Here is a 27,694-nt window from a genome sequence, read left to right as displayed (position 1 = left end):
AGTCTTCCTGGGTCTGGGCCAGCCGTGATTTTTAGAAAAGACTTCTATTAAGATAAAAGTGTCCTTATGTGAAATTAATGGACTCATCTAGAACACTAATGGATCTTTTAGAAACTATCTATTCACAGTCCCTAAAAAGTGGGTTCTGATAGGAAGTGGAAGTATGTGACTGGGCTAGGCCATTGTTTAGAAACACCAGGAGAACATTTTAAATATTACGAAGAGCTGGGTAAGGAGAAATTATTGTTTGGAAAATGCACATACCCCACACAACATATCCCGCATGTAATAGCGCCAGGTTGAGAACCATTTCACTAAAGAGGACTCCAGGAAGGTATCTTTTCACTCCTACTGAAAGTTCACTTTATAGATGTCTCCAATCCAAAATGAAACAGAGAAGATTGTACCCCAAGTCAAGATAACTAAGGGGAAATAACCCACTTTGTCTTTATGGACCTAGATAATTCCCTCAGGAGCAGGATAGTTATTTCTCCTCTAACTATCCAGACAATTAGAGTTCTCAGTGTGGGTTTTTTTTCTTTTTCTTTAATGAAAACCTAGTCCTCTCACCATTGTTTTCTCTAACACTTGGATTAGTGGTCTATTGTTACTATTAATTTATTTTAATCAATGTGATGACAAGCAACAGCACATAGTATTTTATATAATTAGATACTGTTGCTACCTTCAAATTATGTTCTTTAGTTATACTTAGCATATGTGCTAGCCTAACTCAGTATCCCACAATTAGTCTCTCTCTCTCTCTCAATCTCTCTCACACACACACACACACACACACACACACACATATGCATTCTCTATCCCTCTTTATAAAGTGAATTTATTTTGAAAGCCTTCCCCCGGGAATGATTATTCAGACAAAAGAATTTCCTACATAATCCACAGTGGAAGTAGTGTCATTAAGAGGTATTAGAAATTTGTGTTTTGTATACAGTCAAAAAGGCACTGATTTTTCAACATATTTTGTTAATATATTACTGTTCAGCTGGATCCTTTTCCCAAAGTCTTAAGTGTGAGCATTCTGAGAACATCTGATAAACTTAAAACTAAAGATGAATTTCCCTACTTCAAGAATGAGTCATGACGAAACTTTTTAATAAGAATATAGGTTAATAATATCAATGAGGAAAAAGCAAATGAATTAAGTAAGAGTGTTGGCACATTATCTCTACATCCATTTCTAAAACACAAATTTTGCCATGTCGTTCATTTAAAGAAGCACAGGGATTTTTTTTAAGTAAAAAATTAATCAGTTTGTCATTTGCTTCAAAATGAAGTCCAGGGGTGAGGGGTCATGAGAGGAGTCTCCAAACAACAAACATCTCTGTTATTGTTTATAGCCTGGATCTGAGACTTGGATATAAGCTCCTGGGTAGTAGAAAATGTTTTCTGTTTGTTCCTTACTGAGTAATCAAGCACCACAGAAAGTGTTCAATAAATAGGAATGATTAAATGAGCAAATGAACAATATAAAGATGAAAAAACTTTTAGAGCATGTTATTCAAAACTTACAGAAAATGTTTCTAGGCTTCTGGACAGAGTTATATCATTATTACTTGTTTATTAAGAGTTATAGAAAGAAATTCATAGATTGCAAATCAGTTATTTTGAATTTTTTCAAATTGCAAAGGAAAGTTAATAGATTTAGGATAATAATAAAAATACTTATGTAACACTTACTATGTGTCAAGCACATTTCTAAGGCTTAATACATATTCTCACAATAACCCAATGAGACAGGTATTATTATTATCCCCCATTTTACAGGCAAGAAAACTGAGGTATAGAGATCTTAAGTAACTTGACCAGGTTTCATGCTAATAAGTAGCAGAATCAGAATTTGAACAAGAGAGTCTGGTTCCAAAAATTTGTGTTTCTAACCACATAACTGCCTCCTTACACTTAATAGTCTCAGTATCCTGTTCTTGGCAATCACTGAGAGTCAAAAAATATAGACTTTGCTATACCTGAATAAATATGCTTCTGACCAAAAAAACACATTTAAAATTCTATAGCTCTCAAGCAAATAGAAAAAAAAATAACATAACTACATGATCAGCATAGTAAAATAAAAGCTCATTGGAACTGAAGTCCTGTTGAATACCAGAGAAGAGAAAATTGGACTGGAAAGAAGATAATTGCTTTGAGGGAAAAAAAAAGTGTCTATTTTTAAGCAAAGGATATGAGCTGTTCAGTATTCTCTCTAAAACAAACAATGCATGATGTTCTATGATGAATGAGTTCAGTGCCTAATGAAATTCTAAAATTACATTCTAAAAATATAATTTTGGCCTATGATTTGATAAGCAATTTTTAAATGTTTATGAGCTATGCATTCACAACCAAAACTTCTCAAAGATGTAGCCAACAACAAGAAAAAACATCAGACAATACAGGGGGGGTGGCAGGAGAAATCAGTATACATTAATTAGTGTTTTGATATCAGAATGATGTGTTACACTTGCTATAATCAGATTTTACAATTTAAAAACACTTGAATTTTTTATTAATCTACATATACCTCTTACAAAACTTTAAAATAAATAGTGCTAATACTTTGTAATATCTATACACATTCATAATGAAATAAGTACTTTGGCCTGTTCACTTAATAAAACACACATTATATCACTTATATATTTGTTCATAAAATATTCAATTAAATTATTTATTTTCCCAACAGCTTCAGAGAAAAGAGAACCAAGGATAGGTTTTTAGAAAGTTGTAAGATAATGATATTTCCATTTACTTGAGCAAAGTAAGCATTTACATGCTTGTATTAGACATTAAAATCCCCAATTCCCTGCCCTGCTTGAAACTGGGTGAACAGAACTTAACTCTGAAAGAAAGGTAAAGGGTCATATCCTGTTAAGATTACAAGCATCCTACTTTGCAATAGAGTCAACTAACATTCTCTTGAGTATATTTCTTTCTTCCTTTCCTATTCCAGAGTCATCCTCCACTCTGGTTCGATGCTCTAATTCTTAGCTGTAATGGATGACTCAACAATTTTCTGTGAGGGGACGGGACATTTACTCTCCAAGAAACAGACACAGAATTGGGAAACCAGTGATTGGGCATAGAATTATGAAAAATAAAGCACTTTTCCCCATGGAGCTTATGGGTTTGTATGTGTACACTATATAGATAATTACAATTAACTGAAAAACAAGATGCCTTGGAAGCACATTGATTGAGAACTCTGATTCTGGAGTCAGGCAAAGCTAGTTTGAATTCAGACTCCCATTCCTCATTACCTATGGGAATTTAGCAAATTACTTTATTTCACCCAAGACTACTTTACCTTTTCTGTAAGATTAATAAAATAGTTTAAGACTATTTATAATAACCAAACACCATAAACCCTCTCTGAGTGCTTTCTACAATTGATTGGGTATATTGTAGTGTAGTCAAACAATGGCTTGCTATATACAGCAATTAAGAATGAGCAATCTAGGGACGCCTGGGTGGCTCAGTGGGTTAAGCTGCCTTCGGCTCAGGTCATGATCTCAGGGTCCTGGGATCGAGTCCCGCATCGGGCTCTCTGCTCAGCGGGGAGCCTGCTTCCCTCTCTCTCTCTCTGCCTGCCTCTCCGTCTACTTGTGATTTCTCTCTGTCAAATAAATAAATAAAATCTTAAAAAAAAAAAAAAAGAATGAGCTATCTACAATTGAATGTAACAATATGGATAAATCTCTCAAACAAAATGTTAAATGGAGAAAGCCAGACCCAAAACAGTACACTGATGATTCCACGTACACCAAGTTCAAAATCAAACAAAATAAATTTTTGGTTTTGGAAGTCAGAATGGCAGTTATCCTTAGGAGGTGCGGACACAACTAGAAATTGGCACAAGACAGGTTTCTGTGACATTGGTAATATTCTATTTCTTGTGTTATGCCAATATGATCAATTTGCAATAATTAATCAAGCTGTATACTTGTGATTTTTTTAACGTATACTTAGGTATTTTTTTGTCTGTTATAATTTTATAAAAAGTTTAAAAATTGAGGATAATTTTAAGGTAAGAGTCCCTACCTTCTGAAATATTTGCAGATGAAATAATAGAGTATCTTGGATTTACCTGAAGACAACCCAGTGTCAGGAAAGAGACGTGGACAAGAGAATAATGAAACAAGATTGGCCAAAAGCTGACAGCTATTAAAGCTGAATAGTAGGTGATCATACTATGCTCCCTACTTTCATACAAATTACTTTTATATTATTTCTTCAGAATAGTGCTTACTATGCTAATTATTATTTTAATTGTGAATATGATTGTAACTGTCACCTGAAAGTATCTACACAAACTGAACTCTTTGAATCCAATCAAGTCTTTACATGGAAATCACATGGAATTCCATTGATGTCATGGGATAATCAAGAAGACAATTGGCTTTATAATATTAACACATACTATTAGCAACTGGGATCAAAAGTGAATAAGACAAAAGGTAAGAAAAATAGAAAGGACCCCTGAAGCAAATTAGTCCTAAAATCACTGAGGAAACAGGTTTCATTCTTGCTTTTATCAACAAAACTCATTAACATATTGTTCTGCCTATCTGATAATGAGAGGGGAAAATATCAAGAAACAAAGATGTCTAAGCAGCAAAAGCTGTGGGCCAACACCTAACAAGTGGTTAGTAACAGGAAATGTCATACAGGGGTTCAACCCTCAGGGTGAAAAGTTCAGGGCAAGAAATGCTCAGAAATACTTGAATTTAGTTATCCATTTTACATCCATTTTACATCTTGTGTACTTAATATTTGTATTCTTTCCTCTTTCATCTGAAAATGGGTACTCAATCACCTCCTGGGAGAGCTGGAACATTATAGTCTGGGACAGGAAAGTGTTTTTGAAATGATGAAATATCTAAAAATGTTTTGTGTTGAAGCTTTCTTTTTGGTGACTTACCTTCAGGGCTCTGAGGTAGATTAACCATATGATGAAATGACTAAGGAAGTTCTTTAAAAAGCCTGGTGTTAAACAAGTATAAAAATGAAAGTAGAAATTAGAAACATCAGGTAGAGTTAGATAGTAAAAAAGTGAATGAAAATTGCAAAGCAGCAATTTTTAAAAAACAAATTGACCTCTTTAAGACAATTACAATTTTCTTGTTTAGTCTTTAGCCATTAAAAATAACATTACAGGGGCACCTAGATGGCTCAGTGGGTTAAGGCCTCTGCCTTCAGCTCAGGTCATGATCCTGGTGTCCTGGGATCGAGCCCCGCATCGGTCTCTCTGCTCAGCGGAAGCCTGCTTCCCTCTCTCTCTTTCTGCCTACCTCTCTGCCTACTTGTGATCTCTGTCTGTCAGATAAATAAATAAAATCTTTAAAAAAAATAACATTACAGAAGAATATTAAATTATTTAACAGACTGGAAAGAAATTCACTGAAAGTAAAGTGAAAACAGCAGGTAATAAAATAAATTAATGAATTGATATTATTTCATTGGGGGATAGATACAGTTATGATATAAATACAGATATTTCCTCATGATAATGAGAATCCAATCAAGTCTTTACATGGATATGCATATATATTTCTATAGAAATACATACATATATTTGTATATATATATAAATGTATATTTATATATGAAATATATAAGCCATAATGTTTACAATGGTTACCCTCTGTATTTTTTCTCAATTTTTTTAATTGACACTTGTTTTGATAGTAGGAAAATAAGTTTATTTAAAATTATTTTTCACGGGATCCTTGTTCAATATTTTGCTGAGGTAGAGGGGCACCTGGGTGGCTCAGTGGGATAAACTTCTGCCTTTGGCTCAGGTGATGATCTCAGGGTCCTGGAATTGAGCCCCACATCAGGCTTTCTCTGCTCAGTGGGGAGCCTGCTTCCCACTCTCACTCTCTGCCTGCCTACTTGGGATCTCTCTCTCTGTCAAATAAATAAATAAAATATTTTAGAAAAATATTTTGCTGAGGTAGAAACATAAAAACTTGTGTTTGGCATGACTTTCCTTTCTGGTGATTATTCAGGATTTCAGTGAATTGACCCCAAATAATGTAATAATTAAGCAAATGAACACGGTTGAATTTTGTCTGGTGTGAGTCTGGCATTCAGTTTCACTTACTGAATTCCTCTTAATATTTGCTTACAAGAAAAAAAAAAAAGGTCTTCTTTTCATGATTCTTCAAAATGAACTAGCATTGCTTTGCTTTCCATGCTTTTTCTACTTTTTCATCCTTACAACTGTCTTAATTCTTCATAACATTACATCATTGCATTTGCTACTGTAACTTTCTCCTCTGACATTTTCCCTCTGAGCCTTAGACTGTGTTTGGTTCTGCCTAGAAATTCTGCATGGTGCCAGGAGGAACGATCTTCATCGTTAGGGCTTACCTGAGGAAAGTTTCCAGCCATTGTGTTGCTGTTGACTTTAGCGATAGGGGAGAGAGAAATACTTTTGCACTTCCCCAGCAATATCTGGAATATGACATCACTAACTGACTATGTCTTAGAGTAGAAAGAGCCCTGGGAAAAAGGAGACTTTGCTCTGACCTCAATTAGAGAGACAGTTTTTAAAAAATGACTTCATCTCTCTGTGCCTGTTTCTTCAATTGTCAAGTAGAGATGTGGAATTTCATTTATACACCCCACCGCTGTTCTGGACCCTCCACCATCACTGTACATAAGACGACAGGGAGGCGACACCACAAGAGTGGGAATAAAGTTGAGAAAAAAGAGAAGACAAGAGCGTTCTGGGGGTCCACGGCATCAATTTTCATTATCTAAAACTATTTTTATTGCTTAAAATTATTTGTGTTACCAAAATGTCTTACTTGTTATAAGCTTTGTTTCTAATCTATACCTCATTTTTATAAGACATAATATATTGCTTAGATTTTTATACATAATTCTAAACCGTTAAAAACACTGTAAAACATGCAAAAAGAGGAAAGCAGGAGTGTTTATTTTTTTAAATGCTAATTGAGTTAATTGTAGTCTGGCTAAAGGGGAAAAAAGTTATAGTTCCAAGTTTTGCTCATTTATGCCAACATATAGTATTCTAATCTTCAAGGTCTCTGTGTGCTGAGAAAGTCTACCATCTGTAAGGCAGGTACATTGGAATGTCCATTTGACCAACGCCATTTATCAGAAAATGAATATGCATTATGGAAGTAATGGACATAAGCTGCACACCAAAACTAGAAACCTCCAAACGTTTTGAGATTATAAGTAGATCGATGAGAACGGGAGGGCAGGCTTTAAGGAGGGCTTGGACAGTGAGTGCTGACGGGAGGGTAATTCATCCTAGTGCTGGGTTAGAGCCACAAACAAGGGGTCTGGTCCTTCTAGAGTTTCCTCAAGAAGGCTTAAGTCATGTTTCCTTTTGTGGGATTAATCAAAATTTGCGATAGAATTTATGTAATAAACAAATGGGTAGCACTTGCTCTGTGCAAAGAACTCTGAAGCAATGGTTCTCAATTGAGACCACTTTTGTCCCCCAGGGGACAGCCTGGAGACACTTTTGATTGTCACAACAAAGAATTCTCCTGCCATCCAGTGGGTAGAGGCCCAGAATGAGGCTAAATATCCTACAATACACAGAACAGGTGCCCCAAACAAAGAATTATCTGGCCACGGTGTCAATGGTGCCAAGGTTGAAAATCTTACATGCACTAGAAGATTAAAAAACAGTAACACAGACAGGAACCACCCTCTAGAGCTCGGAGTCTGGCAATGAAGATAAGGCAGATACACAGCAAAATGGACAAAGCAAGAGGAGCTAAAAGAAATATACAGAGAAAAAAATGACTTGTAGCTTCAGGGATGGGGGAAACTTTGAAAAACAATACCGTAAATATCCGTCTTAACATTCCTAAAGTAATTTAATTTAAAGATGCTATTTATTCTTGTAATTCTTTTTTACATCAATAAAGATAAATTAACCACCAAATACTTATAGAAAACATCCTCTCTGTTCTTGAGCCTGAATTAAGTTTCCTGGGAAGACAAAGCTGAGTAAAACAGAGCCACTCTTCTCTGGAATTTAGAGCAGAGTCACACCTCCAATTCCACACTAACATTATCAGAATTCATTCCTTTAAACATGTCATGAGTACCAACTATGTACCAAACACTGTGTGGCACAAACAGATAAGATTTTTGCCTTGTAGAACTGTCATTTGGGAGGTGTCTGTGTGGCTCAGATGGTTGGGCATCTGCCTTTGGCTCAGGTCATGATATCCAGGTCCTGGGATCCAGCCCCATGTTGGGCTCCCAGCTCAGCGGGGAGACTGCTTCTCACTCTCCTTCTGCCTCTCTCCCTGCTTGTGATCTCTCTGTCTCTCTTTCTCAAATGAATAAATAAAATCTTTTTGAAAAAATTTTTAAAAGGGGGGCACCTGGGTGGCTCAGTGGGTTAAAGCCTCTGCTTTCAGCTCAGGTCATGATCCCAGAGTCCTGGGATCGAGCCCCACATCGGGCTCTCTTCTCCGCAGGGAGCCTGCTTCCCCCTCTCTCTCTGCCGCCTATCTGCCTACTTGTGATCTCTCTCTGTCAAATAAATAAATAAAATCTTTAAAAAAAATTTTTTTTAAAAAAAGAACTGTCATTTGGGGGAGGGGAAAAAAATCAAACCAACAAATACATGATATCAGTGTGTGACTTCTGTTTTCAAAAATACTGGACCATCTAGTCCAAAAATCCAAAAAGCCTCCTCACTACAAAACACCAGAAATTCCCACTCGAATCTCACAAGCATGGTTTTTGAAATCTAGCTGAGCATGAAAGAAGCTATGGAAAACTCCTAAGGGCCAAAAGCAAAGAGGGAATTAAAACCAGAATAGTGAGTGAAAATTGACAGTGAGGTCCCTGGGGCCTGAGGAGCAGGAGGGCAATTAGTCTCAGAAACCACTAGATTTTAGTGACAAGGTAGGAATAGAAGATGAAGCCTCGGGTCCCAGAGATTAGGATCTGGAACTGAGTCTCCTGAATAAAGCTAGGACTCTTGGAGTTTAAAAAAAAAAAAAAAAAAAATACAAGCATAGGAAATAAGAAGGAAACTTATCCATCTTGGCCTGGCTCTAGATAAGGGAAAAGATAACCTATGCTAAGAATGCATTACTACAAACCAGGTTTTAGTAGGCTTGATGAGCAAAGGTACATTACTCTTGTCTAAGAATCCCCAATCCAGAATGTTACAATAACCCAGATTGGTAATCCCCTTAGAATAGCTAACAGTTAATCCACAAAGTCCACCCAGCAATGTCTCTTCATAAAGCCCTAGGATGCTACCTAGCAAATAAAGCTTAGTACATAATCTTTGTTTTGGGTTCTGCCTTCTGAGTAACCAGAGCTAAGTTAGGGACTCTTGTAAGAGAAGGCCTGTTTGAGAAGATGCCATTCTAAACAGACCTGAAGGATAAGGCGGATGCAACCTGTAGAGAGGAAGAGTAATCCAGTAGAGGGAATAGCACGTCCAAAGGCACTTATGTGGAACAGAGTACAGAACCTTCAAGAAACAGAGAAGGTAATGGTAGAGAGAAGTTTGGAAATCTGCAAAGGAGCCCAGTCACACAGAGCAGAGGTCTTAGGCCTGGACCCCATATATACTACATGTGTTTTGTTATACTAATTGGCAAAGTTGAATATAAGGAGATATCACATAATAATTTCTGGATCTTCAAAAAATTCAAAAGATCTGTCAGCAGCGGGCTTGCATTCTTACATGGCCACCTGCAGCTGGATCTACCCCCTTGAGACAAGGCCTGTGACCTCCTGTTTGCCACTGTCCCCACCCAGCCTTTTTCATTCATTTATGTTGCTGATTTGGCATCTATCAGAGTTTCAATTATAGCTCCTACTTTGGGACTTCATAGGTTATGGTTTTTTAAAAAGTTGGAATTTATTCTAAGATCTTAAAGTATTTTAAGCAAGGGAATGATATGCTCTGATTTATATAAACTCCATTTGCTATAAAACAAAACAAAACAAAGATTGGCGAGAACCAAGAATGAAAAAGAGGCTACAAATGAGACTATTGCAGGAATCTAGGTGAAAGACCACAGTGGTTTGAAATGGAGTGCTAGCAATGGAAATGGGAGAAGCAAATGGATTTAAAGTGTGCTAGGAATCAGAAAACCCAATGTTTGCCGATAGATTAGATATTAAAGGTGAGAGAGAGAATCAAAATAACTTGTACTATATTATGCAGAATTTGAGCCCTCTATGGTCAATGGCTGTTTCAATGGAGACAACCTCCCACAATGGAAACAACCTCAGTAAATATCTGAGATAATCTGATAATCTCAGATATTTACTGAGAATCTCTAGTACATGGAGAACTTGTGCTGTGAGGGGTACAAATAAAAGAAACTTTGGTGCATTTAAAGAGTTTGAATTCTTTTAGTAGAGGTAAGATTGATGCAAACAAATATACTTGTAAGGTATGTAATTTATTAGACAGCTGTACCTCTTAGAGTAACAATAACAATAGGTAACATTCATTGACAGTATATATCCAGTGCATATATCTCATTTAATACTGCCTAGAGTTAAGTGTAATTGTCATTTCCACTTTATACACAGAAGAATAAAAACTCAGGGAAGTCAGGTAATTAGTATAAGATCATACAGCTTCTAACTGGCAGAACTGACATTAGAGTCCAAGCGGACTAACTCCACTGGCCCTTTGTTTAACGAGTGCCCTAGACTGCTTTTACATACCTTTAGCGGAGCCACAAAGGTACTTGCATGTTGCAACTCAGACATGCAAAGAGTAATGTTGTTCCTCTGACTTGACTGAAAGTGCTCTGAGCATTCTCACAAGCCTCTTTCAGCTGGTGAAAGGAGGGGGAATTAAAAGACTATTAAAAGACTATTTAAAACTTAGCTCCATTCTGTATTTAAAACTGACTTTTTAGGTAATGTGTTGACCCCTGTAGAAAAGAAATGCAGATTTCTCCACCTTCACCTCCACCATATCCATGTGTACCAGCACATATGCAGGTACATACACATTTCTGCTACCCAAGATGGTGTTGGGAAGTGTGGACACAGAACCACTGAAGTGCCCCAGTCTTGGGCTTGTTGTCCAGGCCCATCTGGTTGCTGCTTGTTCTGTTGGTATCCGTGACTAAACTCCTTTGCTGGAATCATCCTTGATCTTGGTCTCTTAGCTGACTAACAACTCAGTAGCATTCCCTAGTTAATGGAGCCCCAGCTCAGCTCTTGGCAGTGCTATAGGGCTCCCCACATCTGTGACATTTCCTATATCCAACCGCCTGGCCCAAAGGCCCATCCCCTGCCTCTGCTTCAGAACTACTCCTATCTCAGCAGGCTCCACGGTTAGGCTGACAGTAAAATTTATAATACAAATCAAGACATTTGTGGGAGTGACAAGAAAGCATACTATTACCACAATGGAACATGCTGTAAATCAGGTCAACCTAGCTGCTTTGTAAGCTCCTCTTCCAGAAATTTCAATAACTCTTGGGTTGTATTTATGCTACAGGGGATGGGGGAGAAGTCCAGGAAAGCTAAACTTCGAGGGCTCTCCTAGCCACAATGCACAGTCAAATTCAGACTATTGGGACTTATTTAGTCCCATGTTAGTCTCAGCCCACAGGGCAATCTCTTTCAGATGCTAAATGGAAATAGCCTCCCACACAGATACTTAACAAACCTGCTCCTCTTCTGGGAAAGCCCAGAGAGGGAAATGGCTCAAATGCCATAGGGGAAGAGGTATCCTTCTCTTCACTATGGGAAGTTTTCCAGACTTTCCTTTTGCTAAGTTAAATCTAAAGCTGAAGGAGACTGAGAAGAGCAAAACAAAACAAAACCCCCAAACAAACACCTCTCAACTCCACAAAGCTTTGCTTTCAACGCTATTGTCTTCGTAAAGAAGTCCGGTAGTCTGCCCGCTTATCCTCAATGTCTAAACCTCAAGACTAAGCTTTAAAAGTAAAAGACTACAGGGGCGCCTGGGTGGTGTATTCAGTTAAGCATCTGACTCTTGGTTTTGGCTCAGGTCATGATCTCAGTGTCTAGGGATCGAGCCCCACGTCAGGCTCCACATACTCAGCACCAGTCTGCTTGCTCAAGATTCTCTCTCCCTCTCCTTCTACCCTCCCACTCGTGTTGTCTCTTTCTCTAGAATAAATGAATAAATCTTTGAAAAGAAAAAAAAAATAAGGTAAAAGACTGCAAATTAAAAAATTATTTCAGGGAGGAGGTAGAAATAAAATGCATTGGTTTAATATTTGCAAAATAAAATAACAAACATATAGAAGGCTGTTCATTCTCAGCCATTTCTGCCTACAGGAAAAGAAGTATTTAATGTCATTCAAAATGTAGATTCTTAACACAGTCTTGATAAGATGAATAAACAAATGCCTTTTGTAAGATAGAGTGAGTAGATCTTCAGAGGTCGAAGTTCAGCTGATTTTGGATCTTAGATCCTGTTCTGAATATTCTATGGTTTTGTGATTTGTTATCTCTGAAAGGCCAAAAAGTATCATGTATCAGATTTCCACTTAGAGTTTTGCTTACTCATTTAAGTGTCTCAAAGCTAGACTGCAAGTCTTAATGTTTTAGAGTGGCATTAAATGGTTTTCCAATATTGATCAGGGATTATTGAGAGGTCCCCGAAGTTTCTGATGTTTCACAAGGGCATTCTAATGGGTTCATTTTTCTATTTATTTTATTTACTGCCAGGCAGGGGCAACAGTTGCGTCTCGTGCATATTGTTACACTAGTTGATTTTGAATAACCCTAACTTAAAAATGTTCTCTATACCAATGTGCAAGTTTCCAAATATGAGTGGAAAATTACAAAAACGCTGAGTAATCAGGCTTATGGAAGGACCAAACAAGAAAAGGCCAGGTGGAGTTTCTCTGAAAAGGTTCTATAATGCCTTTATGATTAATAAACCTAAGGAAAACATCTGAAGCTTCTTTGAAATGTTAAGAATGAACTATTGGAGAACAACTGTGCTTCAAAGAGTAGTAAAATATGTGAGGCAGTATCTCACTAGAGGGAAAAAGGAATCCTATACTCCCAATAAATTATGTAGAAAGGAGTAGAGGGTTGAGTCTGACAAAGTTTAGAAGAGTTTCTGTTAACTTGTCAACTGCAGCTAACCTCTTCCAACCCTAAACCCCTGGATTTCCAAGGTAAATTCTTAGGAATTGGCACAACTAAATATTCCCAGAAATGTAACTCCATATTGCATAACCAGAATAGATGGAGCTTAACAAAAAGAAACTGTATGGAAATCTGGGTAGTTCTGTAAAATTTCTTCAGGTGCTTCATGTGAATGGAAGAGGGCTTACAAAGCCAACTAAAGAAAGAGACGGTCTGCTTTATAAATTATAACCTTATCAATACACACTCACTGAGTATCAGCAGCAAGTCTTGCTCCTAGAAATAAAAACTGATGTTTGTTCCTTTAAGATAATTTCATCTAATCAATGTGATAGATATACAATTAGAATACACACAATTCTAATTAGAGCAACATGAAATAGGATTAGGACAAAGAATCCTAAATATTTTCCTCTAATGCAAGACCTTATAAGGAAAAGAAACTTTTTTGGAAGAGTCTGAGCAAATCAGAAATACAGATAAACAAAGAGTACCCTGCATCCATGAGGTGGAGATTAGCCAGTTCTCAAATATTCATGATTATAAGGATAGAAATTGTGTGGGTGATTGAATACATTACTGAAAAATTGAGACACTGAAGTACACAAATGTACAAAAATATGAGAGAGAGTAGGAGTAGTTCTAGTTAACTGTATGGTTGAGTAAGTGGTGAAATCCAGGCCTTTGTCTTTAACTTTGTGACTCAAATTCAGTGAAAGATACCAAATAGGTTGGCAAGTTCATGTCCTTTCTCTTTCTGTGATTAGTGAGATTTACAAAAAACTGAATCAAGCCTAAAGTACCCAAATCTGACCGTGCTGATTGTCCACCAAAAAACCCCATTCTTCCTTTTCCTACAATAACTGTATTAGAGCTGGGAACTGGTTATCTGGCTAGCTGGTATTTCCCAAACTCCCTTGCTGATAGATATCACCTCCCGACTAAGCTCTCTCCATGTAAGCAAGAACATGGTGTGCCACTTCAAGTCTGGGCCTAAGACAATGGACATACATTCTGCCCCCCTCTTCCCCTTCTGGAACCTAGCCATGGCACATTGTAGTTTGACCTCATAAACAAAGACATTACAGTTGTGGATCATGGAGCAACAAGATAAAAGGAACCTGAATCTCTGAATCTGAGTCCCATAAATCTGTCCCACTGAACTCTGGACTGTTATGTGAGAAAGAAACTTCTCTAGTCTTTAAACTACTGTATTTTGGGTTCTTTCTTTTATAGCCACTTAGCCTTACACAGACTGTTTCAGAAGAGAAAGTATATTATGAAGGGAAGGGTATAGTATTAAATGACAATATATTCTAATAGGAGGTACATTGAACTTTTTCCCATAGCTATCTTTTGCTGAACTCTGGACTAACATTATACCAGTGTGGAAGCCATATTGGTGCCCATCCCATATTCCCTGGCTTTTCAGCGTGCGCTGGTGAAATTCCCACTGCTGGTACCTGCATCCCTGTGCCTCCGTGCTCTTCTTCCAGACCCGTGCAGGTGCAGACTAAAGTGCTAAGGAATTAATATCCTCAGGAGCAGCCCTCAACCCATGACCTCCCAGGAGTTGGTATACTAATACGCTACTTCCCTCTCCCTATTGGGTGGGATAATTCTGAGATGTGTGCTTTTACATCAGTTTTCCAGAGCTCCTCTATAGAGTGAAATTCCACTCATGGGTAGCTGGCTTACCCATGAACTTCCTTCTGGTTGCCTTCTGGTTACTCAATCACTTCCTCCACTTCCCTATCATATTCTCTGAACTTCCCAAATAAACTAATTTCACTCAAATCATTGCCTTGGAGTCTGCTTCTGGGAGAACACAAATTAAGATAGCCAGTTTCTTCATGCTCACAGTCTCAGACAAAACCATTCTCCAGCCATAGTCTTTATTATTAGATAGTATTATATTATTTTTATGGATGAAGTAATTGAATTTGTGTGAGTTAATTAATTTAACCAAGATTAGTGTCAGAACTAGAATTGGTTGCAACCCAGGACTATCTCACATAAAAGTCTTTGCACCTTCCAATATACTAGACTCTACCAGAAGTGGAAGTTTTCTAATTGTCTATTGATGCAAATTTCAGTAGATGATAATGTTGGAAGTTTTATGATTGGATGATATATTTCAGAGAAACCAGACAAAATAGATTCTACATTAGTCTACAATATTTTGTGTTAAGTAAAAACACTTCTGATAACACTTTTTGTTAAATAAGACATAATTTTTTAGCCTGAATAGGGAAAAAAAAAGGAGTTTTCAATTACTTGCTAACACACATTTATTTAGCTCTTTTGAAAATCGTCAAACCCTCACCAGAGCTACTTCACTTGAATAAATCTGCTTCTTAAAATAGTCTGCATAGATAGACTCTTTCATTTAGGAACCCAGCTTACTTACTTCCCTATCCAGACTTGCATAGAGGAAAGGTTAGTAGATGAATACACATGAAGACATAAATAATTCATAAGGCTGGGGGCTCAGGAATTTTTGTATTTGAACAATTAATCAATCTACGGAATTAATAGAATTTTGGTGTAGAATTTCAGAAGTCAATCAACAAGTAAAATTTAGAGATATTTGATGAGACAAAGTAACCCTTCCTGTATTTTTTCCTAATCCAAGTACTCATAAGACTAGTTCTACATGAAGCAGGCATTTAAAGACAATAATCAAAATCTGAGGAAATAACAGTTTCTTTACCCTGTATTGTATTAACAATTTAACCTGTGCATTCTTTTTTGTTGTTTGTTTGTTTTTTATTTTGTTATGTTAGTCACCATACACTACATGATTAGTTTTTGATGTAGAGTTCCATGATTCATTGTTTGCTTATAACACCCAATGTTCTATGCAATCAGTGCCCTCCTTAATACCCATCACTGGGCTCACCCATGTCCCCACCTCTCCCCTTCTAAAACTTTGTTTGTTTCCCAGAGTCCATAGTCTCTTATGGTTCCTCTCCCTCTCTGATTTCTCCCCCTTCATTTTTCCCTTCTCCTAATGTCCTCAATGCTATTTCTTGTGTTCCACAAATAAGTGAACCTGTACATTCTTTTAGATTTTAAGTTAATATTCTTCCAGGAAAAACCCTGTACAGTTGTCATCCACAGGCAATACATCAGATTACTAAATGCTGTATATTAGCATGGAAGTATTACAAGAGCTTAAAGAAAAAAGAAGTTGTTTACTCTTCACCACCACTAGATATAATCTAAACATTACATTCCTGAAAGGATATGCAGTATCACTTACATTCTGTCTAGGCAACTGCATTTCTCTCCTGGTCTTAGCTGAACTGCGCAACATGAGCATAAACTTTGGTTATTTGAGGTAAACAAACCCTGTGGTCAACGCCTGCTTCAGCTGAAGCTAATGTCAACATGGATGGGCATGGAGGAGAATACTAAAAGTCCAAAAACACTGATTATCTTCAGAAAATGAAATGAGTCAGTTCCTACCCATATTGATGTCAGATTTTTATAGAGAACATGACATCACATAAAGTCTGAAGAAGAATGGAAGCCAGAATAAACAGAGCTATGCATCAAAAAGTCTTAAGTCTCACAGCAGACACAGTTTAGCTAATGTAGTTGGATTCACAGAATTTTTATCCAGACAGACTATGGCAATAAAACAGAAATATGCACATTGGAACATACTTATCTACCTCATAAAAGTGCACAAAATTTTATATACAAATGTAAATAAAAGGACTTTACCAGTCTCCAGAAATGTACATGCTTTTAATGTGCCCAATGACTCACACATGAGATTGTATCAAGTTTAATTAAGTAATGAAATGTAAAACACATATATGTACCAAATGTATTTCATTTTAAAAATATTTTTGCCTACTTAAAAAAATACTTTCAATATTCTACAGCATTCCCTAGATTTTAAGCTCTCAAGACTTAAAATATTGGCTAATTGTTAAACATTATTTCATCAAGTGCCAGTAATGGGATAGTGGTGCTGTGATTATTATTGGTTTTGGTTTTTTTTTAACTTCTCATTTATTGGTGATACAAACCAGTATTTACAGGTGGGCTCACATGATCTCTTGGGTTTTCTTTACAATGCTTCAAATATTTGAGGGGAAAACAAAAGGTTGGAGGGTATAGATGAAACAATATAAAATGTTGAAAACTATTGAAGTTGGAAAAGGAGTATAAATGGGCTCATTATATTTTTTCTATTCTCTTATATATGTTTTAAATTTCCATAATGAAAACATAAAACAAGAAAAATATTGAGAACTGCAGTCTCTATTTAAAAGAGAAAATTAGGAGCAGTAACAGTGAGATACATCAGTTCTTAGCAATAAAGATGATATAATTTTTATTTTATGTTTTACAATGACCATATTAGGAACTTTCTGTGATAATACTAATTTAGCATGCATCTGAAAGGCTTTAATTACATATAGGAACTGCACATTTTTCTTAAATATGTTCAAAAGCTATCTTAAATATTTATAAAAAGTCAGTTTCAGGACTAAAAACACGATCTTTTTAGAAAAGTAGAATAATCTCATACTCATCATTTTCCAGAAGGGGCTTGCAAAGTTAGAAAGCCTCTGGGGTGAAAAGGACTCTCCAGAGAAATCCCAGAGGTGCACCTTAACAATGCAGTAACCCTGTTTGCAGTTCCTCTTTGCACAAAAGTTCTGGACACTTTTCTGACAGAAGATTTTTAGGCACTATTTTTTATACATATGTTCAAGCCAGATGGTCAGTAATATATATCTTAATTACTAAATCATATCTCTTTTGTTTGCAGTAAGCAAGAGAAATGAAAGTTACGTATTCATGGCAGGTAAGTAAAAAAATTGTGTCAGTTTAGATAGTTTTAATAATTAATAACACTATTATTAAAATTATTATTGTAGTTCTACATTAAACCTCATTTACATCTAAAGAAAAACGTTCTTAAAACCAATACAGTTGTTTTTCAACAAAATCATTTGCTTCAGCCATCATACGCTACTCCAAATGCATTGTTCTTACATTGATGAAGATGGAGCTTGAGTGCCATCTGGTGTCCCTCTCTCTTCATCCTGCAGGATTTTCCTCTGATTTTGGCCTGAGAAAATCCTCCTTGCATTAGTCTGGCACTCCAAATGCCAAATTAAAAGAAGGCATTTTTGCCAGACAGATAAATCATCTACTCAAAGTCTATAGAATCCTGAACCTCATAACACAGTAATATCTATAATTCATATTCATTTTCTTCATACTAGTTCAAATCCTGTGTGTCCGACCAATCCAAATATTCCCAGCCTGAGAAATTCTGCATTTCCTACACTTCCTTCACATTTTGTGATGTCTACCCTGTTACTTATAGCTGCAGTCACAGCGGCCTCTACATCAGTGGTTCTCAATCTTGAGTGCCATTAGAATCACATTAAGAGTTAAAAAAAATAATAATAATGGAGGCCCAAACCCAGTGTGTCTGATTTAATAGATCTGGAATGGGACAACATGTATCAATACATTTTAAAAGTTCTCCAGGTGATTCCAGTCTGATCCAGGTTATTTTGTAATGGGTTCTCTGTTCTTGAAAGGTGAGGGCTCTTTGTCTCTCATCTCTGAGACAGTACATTGTGTTGGACATACTAAGAACTCAATATATGTGGCAAAGATGAAGCAACTCTAGAGTCTACATGTTTGTTTTAAAATAAGGCAAAACCTGTGTAGTAGTGCATAGAATTCTAGTTTTTTTCCTCCTTTCTCTGTATATTGATCTCAGAGATTACACTGTGTCTCTATGTGAATATGGACAGGTAGCATTTACCAACATGTACCAGTCTACTTTCTCTTATTTAAAAAAATTAAAAAAAATTTTTTTAAATGGGGTTATAGGTCAACAAAGGGTGGGTTTGAGATGTTTGGGTAGGGTAAGTGGGCATTTTGACAACATGACTTCTCCTTTGGCATGTTTAATTATGATGTTTAATGGACACTTTTGCAGTTTAAGATGACACTTTTAAAATAAAACTCTCCTAATGAAAAAAAATAACTTTTTTTTAAAAAGCAAGAAGTGGTCCAACTACCACATCTTAGATTCACAAACTCTGCTGACAGTATGCTGTTATCCCATTCCCCAGAAGACTAACTAGAGGTACAAACAGCTCCTTTTTCAATGAGTTTCATGCAACTCAATTAAATAATTTAGTACACAGATATTTTTTAAGTAAAGAACTATGTTGTGACAAATCTATCTATATACATGTATATATGCTTATGTATACATATATATATAATGCATGCAGAAGTCAAGAGTTAGAAGAATTATTTATAATAGAAAAATATTAGAAATAATCCAATGCTTATTTATAAGAGACTGGTTGAATAACTTATAGTATGGAATGCCATGCAAACATAAAAAAGAAAAGAATAAGAGAGACCTTTATGAATTAACATGGAATGAATTCTACTGTATATTGTTAAGTAAATACCATAGTCTATTATATGCTACTTATGTGTAAAAAAGAAAAGAAATACATGTTTTGGGTTTGTTTTTTTTTTTTGCCAAAAACAGGAAAAGAAGAATAAACAACAAAAAATGAAGCCATTTATATTTAGAGGACAGGCGGGAATGGAATAGAAGAAATAAACATGGAGTAACAATTCTGTGAACATACCATCTTACATAGTTTCAACCTCTGAATCATATACATTTTTTAGATAATCAGAAAGTAAATCAAAGGACAGTAAAAAAAAAAAAAACCATTAAATTGAACATAAACACAAATGGGCCTAAATTTATCCAATTACAATCAAACAGAAAAAGAATTGATTCAAGTAACTTTCGAACACATTACTATACATCTTTAATGGAATATATTCTATGGACAAAAGAAAAAGAAATATTTACTTAGTATTGTACTCTTAGTAGTCATATGTATTAAAATTCTGAAACTATTCTATTGTAGACACTGTAAATAAGTTAACATTGTTACTACGATCCAAAATTTTCACTGTAAAAATATTGTATACATACATAACAAGTATATATACTAAACAAAAGCAAAATTAAACCCTGAATTGTTAAATTTCAGTTGTAATAATTTTTTAAAATACTTTATTTATTTATTTTAACAGGCAGAGATCACAAGTAGGCAGAGAGACAGGCAGATGGAGAGGGGGAAGCAGGCTCCCTGCTGAGCAGAGAGCCCAACGTGGGACTCAATCCCAGGACCATGAGATCATGACCTGAGTCGAAAGCAGAGGCTTAACCCACTGAGCCATCCAGGTGTCCCTTATAATATTTTTTAATTAATTTTTTTTTAGAGAGAGACAAAGTGTACACATGTGTGAGCAGTGGGGAGGGGCAGAGGGAGAGGAAGAGAAAGTCACTTAAGCAGCCTCCTTGCCTAGTGTGGAGCCCAAGGCCTGCTGGATCTCAAGATACTGAGATCACAACCTGAGTAGAAATCAAGGGTCTGACACTTAACCTTCAGAGTCACCCAGGTGCCCCGTTAAATTGTAATATTTTAAAAAATAAATTAAAACAAAGCAATCTATAACACATAAAAATAAAATTATATCCAATTGGAGCTACAATTACACAGAAAAGAACTTTTCCAAGTAACTTTTTTAAAGATCTTATTTATTTGACAGAAAGAGCAAGCGAGCAAGAGCAGGGGGAATGGCAGACAGAGGGAGAAGCAGGCTCCCCATTGAGCAGGGACCCCCAATGCAGGGCTTAATCCCAGGACTCTGAGACCATGACCTGAGCTGAATGCAGATATTCATACGATCGCATATCTCTATAGAGATACACCTTAAGGATAAAACAATTGCAAAAAAAATATTTTTTAACCATTTTCAGTAATCATATTGTGCACAATGATGTTATTCTGAAATTATTCTTCAGGATAAAGCAAATGAGTAATTAGGATATGTAATTCTTTGTGTCATTAAGAACCAGTATTCTTGACATGGAAGAAAGGAAATAAAAATGTAAGAAAGTTTTAGTAAAAACCCCATAGTCTTAAATTTGAATTTGATATATTATTCAGGATTACTATTTGATGTACTATCCAGCATAATTCATAATTCTTCTTAAAAAGAAATTCCTAGCTGTCTTCACTGAAAAGGCCTACTTGGTAATAAGCATCCCTGGAGCCTAGACTATGTTGATTGAAGTATCATTTCACACTAAAAGAAGAGAAGTGGCTGGTTCCAGGTCTACGGCAGAGAAAACATAAGGTGAGCCTTGAAGATCTTACACCACAAGGCAAAGAATGGTGAAGTCGTGTCTGGATTCAAAGAGGCTTCCAGTAGCTGAATCTGGGGTAATCTGAGCACCAAAGAGATCAAAAACAGTAAAGGATCAAAACATGTCAAATTAAAAATAGAGTCCCTGATGGCACACAAAAGAAATAGAGATAGAAAAGTTCAGGAGGCTGGTGGGAAGAAAAATTCTTCCTGATAGAGGAATGACAGCTAATAATTGTAAAGGAATGAAAGAATTTTCTTAAACTAATCATTTTGTCCTCCCCAGTGTAATAACTGATTTGGGCAAGAAGTATTAATGGATGATAAAACCATTGGTTAAAGGTTAATGAGGAACAATATATTCACCTGGTCTCTAAGTACCCCATAAAATGCCTACCAATTTCAAAGAGGAAAATACATCTTCAAATTTGAGCCAGCTGGCAGTCTGCCCTTAACTAATGATTATCTATTTTGTACCACCAAAAGTAAGACAAACTGACTTACTGAGCTTCCTAATGTGAGGCAATAAGTACCCATCAATTATGATTCAACCTCTTCAGAAATATTTAATTTAAACCTAATCAAAAGGAAATCATAAGACAAACTCAGAATGTAAGACAGTTACAATGTCATGAAAAACAAAACAAGGTAGAGGGAATGTTCTAGATTTAAAGAGACATGGCAACAAAATATGGTGTATGAACCTTGATCATATCCAAAAAGCAAAAACAGCTAAAAACTTATTTTGTTTACAGTTGGGGAAATTCTAATATGAGCTGTAAAGTAGATGATATTATGAAAGTATTGTTTTCTTAGATTTGTTAAAATGGTAGAAGAATGTTAGGAAATGCATGCTGATTGTCATGATGCCTTCAACTTATCTTCAGATAGTTCAGCAAAAAAGCATGTGCATACATACATATATAAATTATTCATAGATAAAATAGAAATACTACATATATTTACATACATAATACATTACATATGCAATTTAGAGACATATGTATTCATTATGCTTGTCTTTCAATTCTTCTAAGTTTTTTAATTTTTCAAAACAAAAATCTAGAAGAAAAAAAGAGCTATTTGCTAAGAATGTTGTAAAACTGAAAAATTGTGTAAGGCAAAAAAGAAGTGCACAAATGTCATGACTTTTAAAAGATGGTGACATCATTCTCTGTTGTGGCAATCAGGAAAGAATTCATAGAAGGCAATGCATTTCTAAATGTAAAGATTTGGGGTTAATAATGGCCTTAGAAATTTTCTAACTAAACTTCCTCAGCTTGTATATGAGAAAACTGACACAGAGAGACTCAGTGGCTTGTCCAGATTCAACAAATGTTAGTACAAAGCTATGGAAGTTAAAGCACACAGTCCATAGTGGTTTCCATTAATCCATTTATTGAGCAACTTCTACTTCTACTTCCCATTTGAGATGGACAAAGAAGGACATGTTAAATAAGGAAATGTATAAAGAACTCAATCATTACAAATTTCAAAATAAAATTTAAAATTGGTTGGGCAAAGGAGCAGTTAGAATTGCTGGCTTTGAAAACGGAAGGGTTCATGAAACAAGGCATGTGGACAGCTGCAGAAGCTGGGAATTCCATCAGCTGGCAGCCAGCTAGGAATGGTGACAACTGCAGTCCACACTCGCAAGAACCGCATTCTGCCAACAAGCCAAATGAGCAAAGAAAAGGATTCTCCCCTAGAGACTCCAGATAGGAATACAACCCTAAGGACACCTTGATTTTTAGCTCAGTGATGCTCATAGCGGACATATGATCTACAGACCTGTAAGATAATAAATTTATATTGTTTAAAAAGAAATTGGTGGGGGACACCTGGGTGGCTTGATTGGTTAAACATCCAACTCTTGATTTCAGCTCAGGTCATGATCCCAGGGTCATGAGATCGAGCTTCTCATGGAACCTGCTTAAGATTCTCAAGAAAATCTCAATTCTGATAGGGTTCTAGGAACTAGTGAGAGAAAAGGTCCACCCCATACCCATTCACATGTGCTCGCTCTCTCTTAAAAAAAAAAAAAAAAAAAAAAAAAAAAAAAAAAAATTGGCTGGACAGAAAAGTGAACCAGGGATTTATTAGTTCGTATAACTAGAAAGAGCAGGTATAGAGACTAGTGACAGGCCTCAGATAGCACTGGATTAGAACTCAAATTATGTTTATCATTTCCTTCATATTTTGGCTCTGCCTCTCCTTGTATGAGGATCTCAGTGTTTCTCTTTAGAGACAGATTTCCCCACAGAAACTCTAGAACTACTACTCAGTTCAGCAAATTCAGAGAAAAGAGAGGACTTCCCTTTCAGTGTTCATATACATAATCACACAGAAGATTACTGATTGTCCTAGATTGCATCATGTTTAAAAAAAAAAAAAAAATCCCTGGCCTGAGGGACAGAGCACCGTATGTGGCCAGATCAGGGTCACATGCAACCCCACCATGCACAGTGCACCACTCCTGCTCGCCCACCCCAGCCCTGCCAACCACCTGGAATGAAAGAAGGACAGATTCCCTAAGATGAAGGGTGAAAAGGAATGCCACATAGACAAAAACAAGAAGTAATAAGAAGTAATAATACAGTGAGTAAACGACGGGAACAAATTATAAAGGTAAAAATACCACAAACTGTTACAGGAAGTAGGAAAATCTCAATTCTGATAGGGTTCTAGGAACTAGTGAGAGAAAAGGTCCTTGAGGTTGCATTGTAGAAGTTAGTGAAATAGTGAAATGACAGGCAGAAGAAAGCAGTGCTTAATAGGATAGAAAGTGAAGAGCCATAAGCCTTGAGAGAAAGAAAGATGAAACACAATGACCTAATTTAATCCGGGATGTGGGAAGATTATCAGTCATCAGTGAATGACAGTGTTTCTCAAAGTGTAGTCCTTGGCCCACCAACATCAGAAATCACCTGGGTACTTTGTTAAAAATGCAAAATCCTGGGTCCCACCCAAATTTACTAAACGGGGATCTCTAAAGTTGGGTCACAGGTGAACATCACAGGCATTATTTCTATATTCTAAAAGCTGAGAACAAATAGGGTTGAATTTTGGCAGAAAGAAGTGTTTAACAGGATACATTTCCAAAACGTTTTAGATAATTGAACACCTCCTACTTAATCCCTGATGCGTTTTTGTCTATTACTATCAGAGTGGTGGGCCAATAATTTAGCTGCTCTGAGCCACAGCGACCCAGGATATAAAAAGTAAAATTTGGGCTAATAATTAATCTCCTTTAACATGGTATCATGCTTTTTAAATCCTGGTCTTGAAGCATTTCTACATCCATTTGCAGTAAAGGGTTAATTCAGCAGGCTTGGGTTGTTGCTCAAACATGGCGCATTCCAAAGAAAGCACTGTCCTTTGCTGCTCCTGGAAAAAACTTCTGCCTTGGGGTAGCCTGTCTAAGAGTGGTTTTATGTGCCTCCAGCTTTGTGCTATGCTGCAGCAGTTTGGAGTTTGCAAGGCTGGATCCCCACATAAAAATACTGATTCCCAACTGACTGATCCCCACCAAAAATACTGGATACCAAGGCTCAAAAGAGTTTCCCTGGTTCACTATTTGCACATATTGTTGTCACATATCATCGATGGGAGAAAAGGACATCCACCTAGGACTACACTGAGAGGCAACACCTAGAAACTTGTTCTTGGTTCCCCCAGGACTTCAGCCATGTGTATTTTCCCGGTGATGACTTCAGTCTTCATCCTTTCACTGTAATAAGTCTTAGCCATGAATACAACAGCTTTTCTGAGTTCTGTGAGCCCTTCTAGCAAATCATCAACCCCAAGGTTGGTCTTAGGGACCACTGACACAACATTATACTTTCATATTGTGGCTTCCAATTCAATTAAGCTTAAATATTGTTTAAATAAAACATTTTGTATTAGTTTTTCATTCTGTTGCCCTTTGACCCAATACCTGTTAGAAATTTATCCTAAAGAGTTCATAATGAAATAAGGACAATCCTATCTCAATTTAAAAGTTTATTATAGTATAGTAGAAAATTGAAAACAACCTAAATTTTTTTTTTAAGATTTTATTTATTTATTTGCCAGAGACAGAGGGAAAGAGAGCGAGCAAGCACAGGCAGACAAAGAGGCAGGCAGAGGCAGAGGAAGAAGCAGGCTCCCTGCTGAGCAAGGAGCTCGATGTGGGACTTGATCCCAGGACCCTGGGATCATGACCTGAGCCGAAGGCAGCTGCTTAACCAACTGAGCCACCCAGGCGTCCCTAAATTTTAAACAATACAGGTATGATTTAATGAACGATAGTTAAGTCCATTTGGTGGAATAGTTATTAAAATGCTAAATTAAAGAACACAACTGTATCCAAACCATGTGTGCATATAGACAAAGATTAAAAGAGAACATCAACAAATATGATTTTTTGTAGTATTCAGACATTTTTAAATGCTTATTATTACTGTAAAAATTGTTTTTTTAATAAGCAACTAACTAATAACCAAATTATAAATGTAATTCTTTGGTTTATGGTACTAATTCGGTATTTTTAATATAAACTACTAAAAAACCATCTTAACTAAAAAAAAAAAAAGCACATGTAAACCATCCATTAACTAAAACAGATATTCTATGTTCTATGTGGAATCCAATTTCCAGCACAGGATTAGGAAATAAGAGAGTGGAATCGCTTCTCAGCCTTTTGGCTAAGATCAAGTGTAGGAAATAAGAGAGTGGAGCAACGTGTTGTAGAAAGACACTGTATGCTAGGGTCATACCCACGTCGTTGGAGCACCAACTTTACTTGCTACAAGCTATGAGGTCATGAGCAGTCACCTTTACCTTGCCAAAACTGAGTTTCTTATTTGTTAAGTGGAAATAATGATAATAAATGCTTTTATGGTTACTGCCACAATAAGTGAGTAAAACACTTAATGCAGTGCCTGCATAAGAAAAAGCTAAATAAATTTTCAGTCTCTGCTCTCTCCCTCAGTTCTACTCTCAAAGATTGCAGATCTTAATTTACATATTTTTAAATGCTCTTCTCCTGTGACACCTACTTTCCATATCATATTCATTATAAAGTAATGTAATCTTATGGCATAAGTAACGATGACCCGATCATTATTTTATCTTAATTTTTTGGTGATTGGTTTAAGGATTGATAGGTGCACACATTACTTTTTTTTTTTTTCATTTAACTAAGTCATAAACCCAATTTTCAAAATCAAACAATCTCATCTGAACCTGTTACTAATTTTCAAATCCAAAATAAAGCAATGTTAGCCAACAAATATTTATCAGAGGCCATTAATGAACAAAAACCAACAAAAATAGAAAAATAATGGAATAAAATAATAGTAGAAATCTTACCACAGCCACTGTCACTGCTTTCCAAAAGCTTCTGGGCATTGTATTTTGCTAAGGAATTCAAAGATAGAAAATTTTAGAAACTGTTTCTCTATTTTTAAGTGCACAACAGAAAATTGTCTTCAAATTGTCTTTCCTTGGTTAGTTCAAAAGCAAAATAAAATGATAGTGCACAAATACTTTCATCCAGTTTGCAAAGTTTCATTGTATATCCAGCCTATCTGATATGTTACTTTAATTATGTTTTTGTGTGGGAAGTGTTGTCTCCTACCAAAGCATGCTCTTTATTTGGTCAAACAGGAGCTTCAGAGAAAAACAAGTAAGGCAATTTTCATTTTCTTACTGGTGGGAGTCAAATCTGCATTGAAGAAATATTTGTCATGCTTACCACATTTTTGTTACATACTTGTCTCAGAACCAGTGTACAACTTTGAAGGAAGAAGAATGGCTGCTGTGTATAATGTTGGACAAGTATTCTCTGCCACCCATCTTCTCTCCTACAGTATAATCAGGCCAAACTTTCCAAAATATAACTTTAATTCTGAATCTTGCTCAAAATTTCCTACTCTTCCTTTTTTTTTTCTGACTTGACAACCAGGCTGTCCAGCTCACCTTCAGTGATTACTCTCAACAAAAGCACCCAATAACAAAATTAGTCCACCTCTATACTTTTCTCATCCTGCTACAACTGGTTAGAATCACTTTTATCTAAATCTTAATCATCTCTCAAGACCCAGTTAAAGCCCTCTATCATTCATAAGACCTTTCCCAGTCTTCATGGTTCACACATTAGCTCTCTCTGAAAGTCCATAACAGCTTTCATCTGAACTTTCCTTTTGGCATTTAATAAAATACTCTCTTGTACCCTTGCCAAGTCTTTTTTTGATCCACCTTCTACTCCAGTTCCTGGAAAATAGTAACTGTATACCATAAAAACAAAGATGATTATTATAACTGTGACAGATTGTAT

The 27,694-nt window shown here is 36.1% G+C and overlaps 1 protein-coding gene and 1 long non-coding RNA gene across 3 annotated transcripts in view; one reads left to right on the top strand and one right to left on the bottom strand.

Moving 5' to 3' along the window:
• The window catches only part of FILIP1 (filamin A interacting protein 1), a 272,425-nt gene that overhangs the window by 186,433 nt on the left and 58,298 nt on the right, over nucleotides 1-27,694 (bottom strand). The window contains exon 4 of the mRNA XM_082730273.1: nucleotides 26,728-26,775. Coding sequence (XP_082586399.1) covers nucleotides 26,728-26,775 — 48 coding nt within the window. The remainder of the gene's footprint in view (nucleotides 1-26,727; nucleotides 26,776-27,694) is intronic.
• LOC309864640 lies at nucleotides 14,230-27,673 on the top strand. Of its 2 annotated transcripts, XR_014311659.1 has the most exons (6): nucleotides 14,230-14,317; nucleotides 17,933-17,968; nucleotides 19,187-19,273; nucleotides 21,228-21,366; nucleotides 27,025-27,043; nucleotides 27,140-27,673. It is a non-coding gene; the product is annotated as an uncharacterized lncRNA (long non-coding RNA). The 2 variants fall into 2 exon arrangements; XR_014311658.1 differs by lacking the exon at nucleotides 19,187-19,273.

Source organism: Mustela nivalis (assembly GCF_964662115.1).
Source record: "Mustela nivalis genome assembly, chromosome: 5".
Taxonomy (NCBI): Eukaryota; Metazoa; Chordata; class Mammalia; order Carnivora; family Mustelidae; genus Mustela; species Mustela nivalis.
This window is presented reverse-complemented; position numbering and strand designations above follow the sequence as displayed.